At 41.5% G+C, this 12,236-nt stretch overlaps 1 protein-coding gene across 5 annotated transcripts in view; it reads right to left on the reverse strand.

The window, feature by feature from the left end:
* Agxt2 (alanine--glyoxylate aminotransferase 2) overlaps window positions 1–12,236 on the reverse strand; it is a 42,083-nt gene that overhangs the window by 19,290 nt on the left and 10,557 nt on the right. For 4 of the 5 annotated variants that reach the window (XM_075977810.1, XM_075977808.1, XM_075977805.1 and 1 more), the window contains exons 3-7: window positions 10,915–11,099; window positions 8,867–8,990; window positions 7,575–7,669; window positions 6,371–6,464; window positions 5,633–5,726 (exon numbers count right to left, since the gene is read on the reverse strand). In XM_075977810.1, the coding sequence (XP_075833925.1) occupies window positions 5,633–5,726; window positions 6,371–6,464; window positions 7,575–7,669; window positions 8,867–8,990; window positions 10,915–11,099 (592 nt within the window). The remainder of the gene's footprint in view (window positions 1–5,632; window positions 5,727–6,370; window positions 6,465–7,574; window positions 7,670–8,866; window positions 8,991–10,914; window positions 11,100–12,236) is intronic. The other variant, XM_075977809.1, reaches the window with a different exon arrangement.

A 12,236-nucleotide genomic window follows, 5' to 3' on the forward strand; every position in this document is an offset into this window, starting at 1 on the left:
TCCACACAGAATTTGAACTTGGTGTCTATGTGTTCTGCCTTCCTTTCTCTGCCAAAGAAAGAATAATTTGATTTTCTTATGCTTCTTTGTCACACTTACTTATTAGTTGAATTCTAGGTGTGCTTTTGTTGGTAGAATGATTCTTCCTGGGTTCATGTTTAGAAGCATTTAAAAGTGACATACTTGAGTTTAGTTGCAGGAAATTTAATTTTTCCACAAACAGGAAACTTTGCCTGCTGTGGTTAAGTTTGGAAAAAGTGTTTGAAAGCTTTTACCCGAGTTAATCTACAATTACAAGATCTTTAGGGTCTCTTGTTCTCTTGCATTACTGTTTGTTTCAGTGAGAATGCCTTTCACATTTATGAGTGAGTTTTAGTTGTTTTGAGATGGAGCTAACCTGGGCTATCTGTCTTGTTCAACCTGCAGCAGCGGCCTATCCATCCCCAATGTCTCAGAGGTTACAGGTTTGTATTCTCGCCCTGCTTCAAGATGCTGGAAATGTCCGTGGTGGTGGTTATAGATGCACCCCTAGCTGTCAGCCTCAATACACAGCGAAACAAGTATAAACTCCTGTGAGTGGAAGAGCACATAAAGACAGAACGTCCTTCAGGGAGTTCACTGAAGCTCCAGAAGCCACCATCTGTGTACCACCTCTGGATACAGGAACTCTCCAGGAAGGAGGAAAGCGAGATGAGCAGTATCTACATGTGACTGGACTTTAAGAATGTTTATCTGCATTCAAAGTATGGTTCTCAGTGGTCCATAGCATCTCTGAATGTAGCCCTAAATCTATACTGGCAGAAGGGATCAAGAGGAAGATGTGGATGCAGTGGGAGCCTCAGCCCATCTCATGCTAAAGTACCTCGGGTCTGTGTGGGGAGACAACTGTCTTCCATCATCTGCTTAGAGGCATGCATGCAGCCTGTCTCCTGAAGACAAGAGAAACCCTCAACAACTATAAAAAGAACAAACTAAACCTAAATGTGTTTACACTACAGTCCACTAAAGCATAAGGAAAATATCATGTTTTGAGAATGCATGGGACATTGAGGAAAACTTTATTGACAGAGATACCTCATAACTTTAGAGTGAAATTTTCTATTTTCATTAGCAAAGGATGAGACAGAGTCTTACATGATTCTAGCAGATATATAAAACACGAATAAAAGGCCTGGTTTCTGGGTTATCAAGTTCTTTTGTAACTAAGAATACCAGAACGGAATAAAACCAACTTTAAGTGCTTAAGTTAGGGTAAAATCACGTCAAAGGAAGAATTTACTTGAGTTTACCCTACGCATCTGGTATTTACTGGCACCTATCCATGTGTTTGGTGGGAAGTAACACCATCTATTATGTTTTCTCCATTTCAGATGTGTTGCGTTGCCTCATTCCTGTAACTTCAGGTCAGGCCTCCTATGGAGGGAGATAGGGTACATTGCTGTCTCCATGGCAACATCAAGAGGATGCAGATGCTCTGTTGGATATCATAACAGAGTTATTACTCTAGAGTCTATTTCAGTTGGTGTTACAGAAAGAGCTAAGCAGAATGAGAAACCAAGAAAGGACAATATTGTTAAGGAAAAAGAAGAGTTTCTTTCACAAAGGAAAGAATGGCACAATCTGTGCCAGCTTGGGACACTGTAAGGGTGAGAAGAGAAAAAGTCTGTCATGGGGTGTGCCTGGAAATCTGGAAAATGAGTCTCTGGAGAATAAACAATCCAGAAGGTAGATAGGAGGTTATGACATCTACCAAAGAAAAATGGCAAACTGACCTAAGATGGGATTTGATGAAATAATTATGAGATGAAAATATCCATATTATGGTTGTATGCATCCAGGGAGAAAATTCTGGAAGCAACTGCATGCTTGAACCATCTACATTAAAATTTCTTGACATGGTGGACTGAGTACAATGGCTGGACATAAAGACACCACAGGAGTCTACAGTCCACTTCAGTACACTTTCAATCTTATTGAAAAACGTGGTGTCATTCTTGGGCAGATACCCAAAAGATGCCCAATCATACTACAAGGACATTTGTTCAACTATGTTCATAGTGGCATTATTTGTAATAGCCAGAACCAGGAAACAACCTAGTTGCCCCTCAACCAAAGAATGGATAAAGAAAGTGTGGCACATTTACAATTAGAGTTCTACTCAGTGGTTAAAAACAGTATTTTTAAATTTGCATACAAATGGATGGAACTAGAAAAAACTATCCTGAGTGAGGTAACCTAGACCCAGAAAGATGAACATGGCATGTACTCACTCATAAGTGATCATGGATACTATCTGTAAAGCAAAAGATATTGAGCCTATACATAGTTCATGATTCTAGAGAAACCAAGTAACAAGGTGAACACTAAGAAAAACATATATAGATCCACCTGGGAAAAGAAAAGAGACATGATTGCCTAACAAAATTGGGAGCATGGGGGTGGGGTGAACAGGGAGGGTGGAAGGTGAAGAAGAAGAGAGAAGGGGAAAGGGGAGGAAAACTAGAGGGAACAGGATAGTCAAGATGGAGGAAGGACAGAGATGAGAGCAAGGAAAGAGATATTTTGATTGAGGGAGCCATTATGGGGTTAGCAAGAAACCTGGCAATAGAGAAATTCCCAGGAATCCATAAGGATGACTCCAGAGCTAAGACCCTAGGCAATAGAGGAGAGGGGGCCTGATCCTTACTTGTCCTGTAGTCAGACTGATGAATATCTTAAATATCACTATAGAACCTTCATCCAGCAACTGATGGAAACAGAGGCAGAGACCTGGTGGAGCACTGGAGTGAGCTCCCAAAGTCCAGCTGAAGAGTGGGAGTGAGAATATGAGCAAAGAGGTCAAGACCATGGTGGAGACGTGCGCTGAAACAGTCTACCTGAGCTAATGGGAGCTCACCAACTCTAGCCAGACTGGGAAGGAATAAACATAGGACCAAACTAGTCCCTCTGAATGTGGCTGACAGTTGTATGGCTGGGGCAGACTTAGGGGCCACTGGCATTGGCACCAGAATTTATCCCTACCTCCTGTACTGGCTTTTTTGGAACCTATTCTCTTTGGATGGATACCTTGTTCAGCCTAGATATAGTAGGGAGGGCCTTGGACCTTCCCCAAAGCAATGTGCCTTACCCTCTCTGAGGAGTGGATGGGGGCGGGTGGGAGTTAGGTGGAGGGGATAGGAGGAGGGAAGGGAGTGGGAAGTGGGATTGGTTTGTAAAATGAAAAAAGATAGTTTGTTTTCTTTTGAAAAAAATAAAAAAAACACCATGGTGTCATAGATCTAAGTGGACGGTTTCCATCAAATACCTCCCTTCAGAATTCTGGGAACTTCTCAGAAGAGGAGGCATAAGGAGTGTAATAGCCAAAGGGAATGGAGGACACCAGGAGACCAATGGTCTCTAAATCAACTGAGCAAAGCTCATATGAATTCACAGAGACTGAAGCAACAAACAGGGCCTGTATAGGTTTACACCAGGTCCTGTACATATATATATTATAGTTTTCAGTTCAGTATTTTTAAGGGACTCCTGAGTGTGTGAAGGAGTGTGTCTCTGAATCCCATGCCTTCTCTTGGGCTCTCTTCCTTATTGTTGCCTTTTCCAACTTTGACGTGGTGGTTTTTATTTTTTCTTATTCTATTTTATGTTGTTATGCTTGTTGTCATCTCTCAGAAGCCTGCTCTTTTCTAATGAGACAGAAGGGGGTTGGAGCTGGATGAGAGGGAGGTGGGTAGGAACTGGGAAGAGTAGAGGGATGGGAAACTGTAACCAGAATATATTATATGAGAAAAGTATCTATTTTTCATTAAAAGAGGAAAATAGATAAAAATGTGGTCTCATTCTTGTATCTGTAGGATAACTGTTAGGAAAACAGAAACTGATAGATAATATATATATATGAATATATATATATATACATATATATTCTCTAGATGACACGTAAGAGAGATTATCATGCTGTTCATACATTTTCATGATGGTCTAGGCCAGTGGTCCTCAACCTCCCTCATGCTGTGACACTTTAATACAGCTGTTCATATTAAGTGACCCCCAAACATAAAATTAATTTGTTGCTACTGTAATTTTGTTACTGTTATGAAACATAATGTAAATTTCTCATATGCAGGGCATATGATATGCAACCCCCAGAGGGGTCACAACCCACAGGCTGAGAACCACTGGTCGTAGGGAAAAACCTCTAAGAGAGAATGCAGAGAAGATGGACAGAGGGAAGGATGCAGAGAAAGGAGGGAAGGAAGTGACCAGCTCTGGGTGCTTCTAGACTTGGCTGGTGGCTCTGCAGAGCAGAGAGCCTGAGAACTCTGAGATGCATGTGGCCGACTTTAGTTCTCGATGCCACACATATGTGATATACATTTATATTCCCAAGAAAATGGAAACTGTTATTAAATACTTTCCTCTAAAAAGATTTGCATATTCCTGATCTCACGAAGTGGTGTGATGGGAACAAGGCCTGTGCTGTTTATTACTATTGTTATTAATTTTATAAACAAGAAGACTGAAGTCCAAGATGGAGTGGAGTCTGTGTCTCTCGACTCCACGCATGTCCTCAAGCATGGAAAAGAAGAAGAAAAGGAATGATTTTTCTGCTTGGGCTCAACTTGCTGGCACACCCGTGTGAACGAGGGTGCTCACAGGGACTGAAAGCACCAGTTTTCTAAAGCTAGGGTCTGAAGACTTGAGGTCCAGCCCTACTTTTCCTACTTCCTGAATGTAAACTTCAGCTTATCTTCCTTAGAACTCAGAGTCTGAGTTGAGGTTAAAACCTTCAGTGCATTCTTAGGTTCTGTGACCATGACATTTTGTCTTGTTCCAATGCCCAATCTTTCTCTATCCATTTCATTATTATCTTGTATGAATTTTAAGGTGAGTGTTTTTTTTTCTTTTTCAATTCAAAGCTCAGTTTTAAAGGTTTCTATTTTTCAGGCTTCCTCTCAACCCAGTGACTCATCCAAGTCTATTAACTAGCTTTTGGCTGGAGTGCTTGTCCTTCCTCTAGAGCTCCCGAGGAGCAGCTGCTCCAAAGGTTCTGTATTGATGATAAATCTGACCAGAAAGCAGCCAATGGTGTTTCCATTCCCCTTCTCTTTCATGCTATGAATTCAGATAAAAATGGGATTGATAAATAGAACTTCTCCTGGCAAGTATGACTAAATCTTGCGTAAGAGACACGAGGGTCAGTGGCATCCACAAACGTCCCCATGTCCAACAGATGTTGTTTAGCTGCAGTTTGGGGTCCCTTGAGAATTGTTGACTGGTGTTCTGTGATTTGCAGATGTCTCCTTTTCCATTTTCCCCTCTCCCATTGGGAACTGATGAAGAATCACACTCATTTCATAGGCCCACTTAATTGTCAGGTAACATGCTGTTTCTCGGCTTACATCTGAGAGCATGAGAAGCTGTCCCCACACAGCCAGATGGCAGCTGGGACCGTTCACAGCAAGAGTGGGCATGTGAAGTGCTGAGTCACTGAGGGGGTCACTTAGTATTTTCCAGTTTTGTTTCTTTCAACTTTTCCCTTTCCCAATTTCCAGACTATGCTTGTTTTCCCCTTCTCCAAATCCCTCACCCCACCCAGCATTCAGCTCTACCCTCGCTCCCTGCCCATTCCGACCTGGAGTGCAGCTGCATTTCCTAACTGTTTGCACTGGGGAATCTCGGCAGTAGCTTCCTCCCCAAGGGCCACGGAAAACATCTGGGCACATTGTCTGCAAGTCACAAAAGAAGGATTTAACAAAACATTCTCAAAATAGCCAGTTTGAAGATTGTGTAGTGGCATCTAAGGCCAGTGAGCTTCTTAATTTGGTATTGAGACACCTTCTTCATTCCTTTCTCGTTAATGATAAAATTGTAATCTTTTTTGAAGAGACATTTTTCTTAGAAATTACTTATGTGACCACTATTTAAAAAAATTAATTTTAATGTTAGTTCAGAAGCAACGTTTTTAAAGGGTTAGCGGATGAGGGTTTAATAAAGAATGAAGATAATTGGGTGTCTGGTTCTGATGCTGGAAAAGATGGGTATGACCTGTGAGGACAGAAAGCGAGGACAGAGATGACTTGATAGAAACTTTGTGTGTGCAAGTTTCTAAGATGCTCGAGTCTCTAGATGGTACATAATGAGCAAAATAAAATGCAAAGTTCTATTGTTAACTATTACTCAGACTCTAAGGGCATTTCTAAGAAATGTTTTCTTCAATTGGCCTTTGTTTTTTTTTTTTTTAAAGTAAAATTGAGATCTTGGCTAATGGCATGTTTTATATTAGTTTCTAATTCCGATATCAGTAAGAAAGGATCGATTATCCAGTGATCCCAGCAGTTTAGTGAAAAAAGACGAAAGTCTCAGAACTTACTGAGCGGCAGCCCATCGCACTGGGGAAATCCACCTTGTAGTTCCCTACGTTTGTCAAGCCGAGGGTGTAGGGACTGCATCCGTGATAGGCTCCTCTGAGGGGAGAAATGTGAGAAGGAGGTCAAGTTTATTTCTTTTTGCTCCTTTCCTTGCTTCAAATGAAAAAAAAATACGAAAGATATGGGAGGAACTAGAACAATGCAAACATTCGAATCTGACGCCTTTTAAGACTCCATCGAAATTTATGGTACATTTATGGATCATTCACTGATATTTTCCACTGGTCTCACAGATCTGAAACTGTGAAAATGATTTTAGAGACTGGCAAGGACTCTTAATTTTGAATCTGTCACTCTAAAATAATGAGACTGATTTTTTTTTTAAAGCAGCGCTGCAGAGATCACAGGTTCAATCCATACTAATCTTCAAAGCACCGTAGGAAGACAAATATTTATTCCTGTGATGAAACTGCCGCTCAGTATGACCGGGGAGTGCTGTCCTCTTTCTGTGACTGCTGTGACCTCATTCAGCATATCGGAAACAGTTTCCGTTTCCTTCGAACCCAAAACACCCATTCTTAGCATAAAGTCATCCTAAAGAATTCAGATTTCTAAATCAAAATCATCCTTCAAGGAGCTCCAGATTTTATTTTCAAGAGTGATTATGAGAAAGGAGGAAGAGTAGACACCAACTTCTGCTTCAAATAGATCAGTACTTGTCTTGGGTGTGTGTTCTGGGAGGTTATTTTGGTAAAACACAATCACACTGTGTTATTACCATACTTATTTGACAGCACCATACTTATTTGAGAGCAAATGTTTCTTTAGGCTTATAAAATATATGTGTGCTTCATGTAGAATCTATAGTAGTGTGCTATTGACACAACTAGTCGAATTTAGACAAAAATTATCCTTTAATGCATTACACACAGGACAAACTTCTTCATTCCTTACTTTTTTTTTTACTATGTTATTCATATCTTTAATATAAATTTTAGAAGACTTCATAACTTTTCTGTTATTTTAAATGATAACATATTCATCAAGAATTTATAAGGCCAATTTAGATGGAATTATCTAGTCATCAGATTCACTGGACATTGGAAGAATACTGGGAAAACTGTCCTCTTCTGTGCTATAATTTAAAGATGTACATTTAGTATTGAGATAAGTCAGTGTTGCTGGGATGCTATACGATGTGATTACCTGAAAGAAATGATGTCTGTGTGATTTGAGTGTGCTCTGGCCATCACCATGGCCAGGTCATTGGCTTCTGATCCACTGTTCACCAAGAAAATGACCTGATGGGGAAAGAAAGACACATGACTTAGTATTTTTTAGGTTCCATTCAGGTCAGCTTCTGTTTCTGATCACTTCTCCCTTTTAACTACTACATAAATCTTACTGTTCTTTGAACAGCTGTTGAGTGCTAATAAAACTGGCTAAGACGTTGACTCATTTGTCAAAAGCTGTGCTTTTAGTAGCTTTAATTGATGAGCTACAAAATGGGAAGGTGGGAAGACTTTCTGAGAGGCTCGCAGTGGTCAGGGGCAGACAATATCCATAAATGAGGTCTTTTGGTTCCTGCACCTAGCTCATCCCTCTTAATTCTGAAGGCGTGGAATGAGGCAGAGCCGCAACCTGGCGACCCCAAGGGTTTAATCCTAGTTTGCGGTTGCTGTGTGACTGTGGAAACAAAATGCAGCTCTGTCTGCGCAAAACAAGGGGAAGAACTGAAGAGGTCCAGCTCCTCCAGGCGGGAACAAGGAGGCGTGCATTCATGGCTTCTCCAACTGCCCCATTTGTGCTCCGCCATGAAGATCTGGGTCTGAACAGGGATGGCCATTCCAAATTTTTTTCTAATATACATAGTATAGTAAATGGAGTATTGAGATGATATGGTAAAATAATAACTAAAGCCATGTATTGAACAGTAATCTGGGTCTTACACACACACACACACACACACACACACACACACACACACACACACACACACACACTTATATACTCATTTAATGCCTGCATTTAAATCTTGCTAACATCTTTAGATGTCAGTTCAGTGTCAACTTTAATTCACTTCAGATTTAGAAAAAAAAAATCTCATTCAGTTAAAACGTCTAAGTGCATTTTAGACAAATGTTATTTATATGGAATGGCCTCACTTTTTATAAGAGAACAAAGGAAAATAACTTTTCAGAAACAATGTGGAAGACAGAGAAGAAAATCTCTTGGCAACACTGAAGAGCATCTGGAGGACTGGAATTCCTAATAAAAGACTTCTGGAAAGATATAAGGAGGTGACCAAGGAGAGGGAACTCTGGGGGACACATGTGAACATTGGATTGTTTGATCAGCAGCTTAGAGATCCCTTTCTTCAGCGCGAGTGCTTCTAGGTATGGCTATCTGCTCACCATGGCAGACTTTCAGTGACCAGACCAAAGCCTTTGGGCTCCTAGGTTGCCATCCTTGTGAGCTGGGAGCACCGAACACTCTACCTTAAGAGGCTCAGGGAGAAGCGCTGAAAGTTTCTCTGCGTATTCGTGCATTGGAGGGTGGAAGAAGACAGAGCTTGTATGCCACAGGCGTCCCATCTGCTTTTGTGCCACTGCAGTTACCTTCCTGGAGAAACACACAACCAGTCAAGCGTACACCACCAGCAGGCTTGGCCTCTCCTCTGGGTCATTGAACGTGGACCCTTGGCTGCTTCTTCAACAGTTTCAGGAGGCAGGATTTACTGAAGCAGTGATCCGTGGTGATGAGAGTTTTGCAATGTTGAAGAGTCATTCTTTAAAGAATTAGTCCAGCCTTTCATATCAGAAGGCTCATAATGAAGGCAAGTAGCAACTAAAGGCAGGTAACCATGTGGGGCCCAAATAAGAAGGCTTTGGGAAGATAGGGAAAGATGTTGAACTTGATAGGGGCTGGTGTTCGATTCACAATTCTGTTTACTATTAATATCTGCTACACCTAAAAATTAACCCAGTGGTTGAATAATTTGAGAAATACCAGACTAAACAAATTCCTCTACTATGGACCTTGCTAGAGCCTTTGCTTGGCATACGGCTGTTCTCGAAGAAGGAAAGGGGGAGACGTCATAGGGTGTCCTATTCTTATCTTTTCCCGGAACTTTTTCCAAGGAACAACTCCCATGGTTATCATTCCACAAATCTCACTTAAGAAAATTCTAAAGTGTACCTTTTGAAGAGATGAGATCTCTGACAACATCATTGCTGATAGAAACAAACCAGAGAGTCACATGACACATAGAATGGAGGGGACACAGATTACTGGTGATGTGCCGGCTGGGTGGGCAAGGTGGCCTTCCTCTGGAGAGCAGAGGAAGAACTCTGAAAACACTTGTGCTAATGGGAACTGTGGGAAGAGGAAGCCCTAGGACTGGGGAGTTTTTGGTTTCGGATCTATGGCATCAGGTTGGCTGCAGGAAATGGAAAAGAGAAAAATTCAAGGGCAGCTTTGACATTCTTGCCTCAAATGCTGGACAAATTCCAGGAATAACTGAGAGATGCATCAGCTCTCCAGCAGATGGTCCACATGGGTTTCTTGAATAAGTGACTATATGAGTTAAAAAAAAATCGGCTTTGTGGAAAAGACGGAGTTAGTCTTAGCACATGTTGGAATGGGGGATTCTGCATAGAATTGAGGGATGTGGGGCATCCTTTCTGCATATATCAACTTATTGCTATAATTTGGTGAGGGGCCAAGGCTGGAGATATCAAATTTGATAAAGCTGCTGAAAATATAACAAAATAAACATGGCAGGAGGGTGTCGGTGAAGGGAATGCGGTCAGATGGTGAGAGGAAAGAAGCAGAGAGAAGAAGAGGGATAGAGATAAATACAGAACCAGTATACCCATAGTCAGGGTCATAAGAAGCTGTGCAAAGGTGAAGAGTAGGAGGAAGAGCTGTCTACTTCCAGGGACAGGGTCAGTGTTTGGAGGATTCTGCTCACACTGCTCTCTGCTTTCATGAATATTTGTACTCCATTGTAAGGGGCTTCTGAAATTTAGCTTGGATACTTTGGACTTACATCTCCCCAAAACAGAAGAGGGAAAGAGTAGGAAGTAGAGAAGAAGGGTGAGCATGGAGGCCCAAGCCATGTCTCTCCTCTGGTTAGTTGCAGGAGAGACCTCTTGGCCCTTGCTTTGATTGGGAGACCTCAACCCATTCACATGATTTTGTCTGTACTTTTTCCATAATATTTTGTATGTGTATATATGCTTATATAAGACACATACATATATTATTGTACATTGTTATATATGCATATTACTAGTATACATACATTATTATATATGTATAAAGATTAAGTTTATTCATCAAATTCTTAAGAGCAAAAGGGATGGACCCTCTACATCTTAGGAAGCACAAAAGAGGGGGAGGAAAGAGTATTAGAGCCAGAACACTGGAAGTCAGCTGTAAAGCCGCCTATCCTAGAAATGGCTGCAAAACCAAGACCAGAACAATGGCAATATTTGTTTTTCTGGAGTGCAACCGCCTCGCCCCCGGATATAAGGATACTCACGGGTGACAGTGACCAACACTAACAGTTACAATCCCAGAGAAGAAGTCCAGGTATCTGTTTCCCTCCGAATCGAAGAGCCACTCCATGTGTCCCTGGTGGAGCATCAGAGGCTTCTGGAAATATGCTGTTTCCACAGGAGAAATGTGCTGCTTATGAATCTCCCGAGCACGACTGTAGGGAAGGGTCTACAGGAAGACAAGTTAAAATTGGTTTTCTTATTCCTGGGACCTGCAGGATCAAGAGCAGATCAGTATACTAGGGCCTGGTCCCCTTCGTGACCTGAACACATGACTCGCTGCTGTATCAGCTTACAAATGGGCACATTATTCGGTATGTCCTGGGAAAATTGAAATATTTTCTGCTTAGTAGGTGACATTATCATTGTGTTCCTTTTTATTTATGATTTTCCCCCTGAAGTGTACATGGAGAGGAGAGTTGGAACTCCCATCTCTCAGTAAAAAACCTTGTTTTCAAGTTGATTTTACCATGAAAATAAAAAGCTTTGGAAATAAGTGGCTAAAGTGATGCCACTTTTGCTGCTGTAGGTTTATGAAAATTAAAAAAAACAAATGCTGATTATGGTGGCACACACCTTTATTTAATTCTAGCACTTGGGAAGCAGAGGCAGGTGGACCTCTGTGAACTCCAAGTCAGCCAGGGCTACATAGAGAGACCCTGCCTCAACCAAAACCAAAACAAACAAAAAGCTAAGTAAATGCGGTGATGATGATGTTGGCTATTGAATCCAGGGCTTTATACATGCTAGGCCAATGCTTTATCACTGAGCTTCAGACCAAAGTTTCCTTTCTCTCTCTGAACATATTTGTGTGTGTGTGTGTGTGTATGTGTGTGTGTGTGTATGTGTGTATGCAGATGCACAGGCATGTGTACTGTGTGCATAGGTAGTGTATGGGTGTGGAGGCCAACGGTAAACATTGAGTGACTTCTTCAATGCTCTTTGCCTTAGTTTTTGGAGACAGGATCTCCCACTGAACTCGGAGCTCACTGATTCTGCTAAGAAGCTAGCTGGTAGGCCTCAGGGGTCCCCATCTCTGTTTTCCCAGTTTCATTGTGATCACAAGCATCTGCTGCCATGCACAGAATTTTATGTGGTGACTGGGATCTGAATTCAGGTCCTATATTTCCCCCTCTAGAGTTTATTCACTAAGCTGTCTCCCTAGCCCACTGTGTTTTAGATAATAAAACTGCTCCGAACATCTTAGAGTTTTTTTCCCCATTGCTGTATCAGAAAATTGTCAAAAGGAACATAAGACTGGACGCAAGGAGTTCACACCTTTAATCCCAGCACCCATAGGGCAGAG

The sequence above is a fragment of the Microtus pennsylvanicus genome, chromosome 6, assembly GCF_037038515.1.
Source record: "Microtus pennsylvanicus isolate mMicPen1 chromosome 6, mMicPen1.hap1, whole genome shotgun sequence".
NCBI lineage: Eukaryota > Metazoa > Chordata > Mammalia > Rodentia > Cricetidae > Microtus > Microtus pennsylvanicus.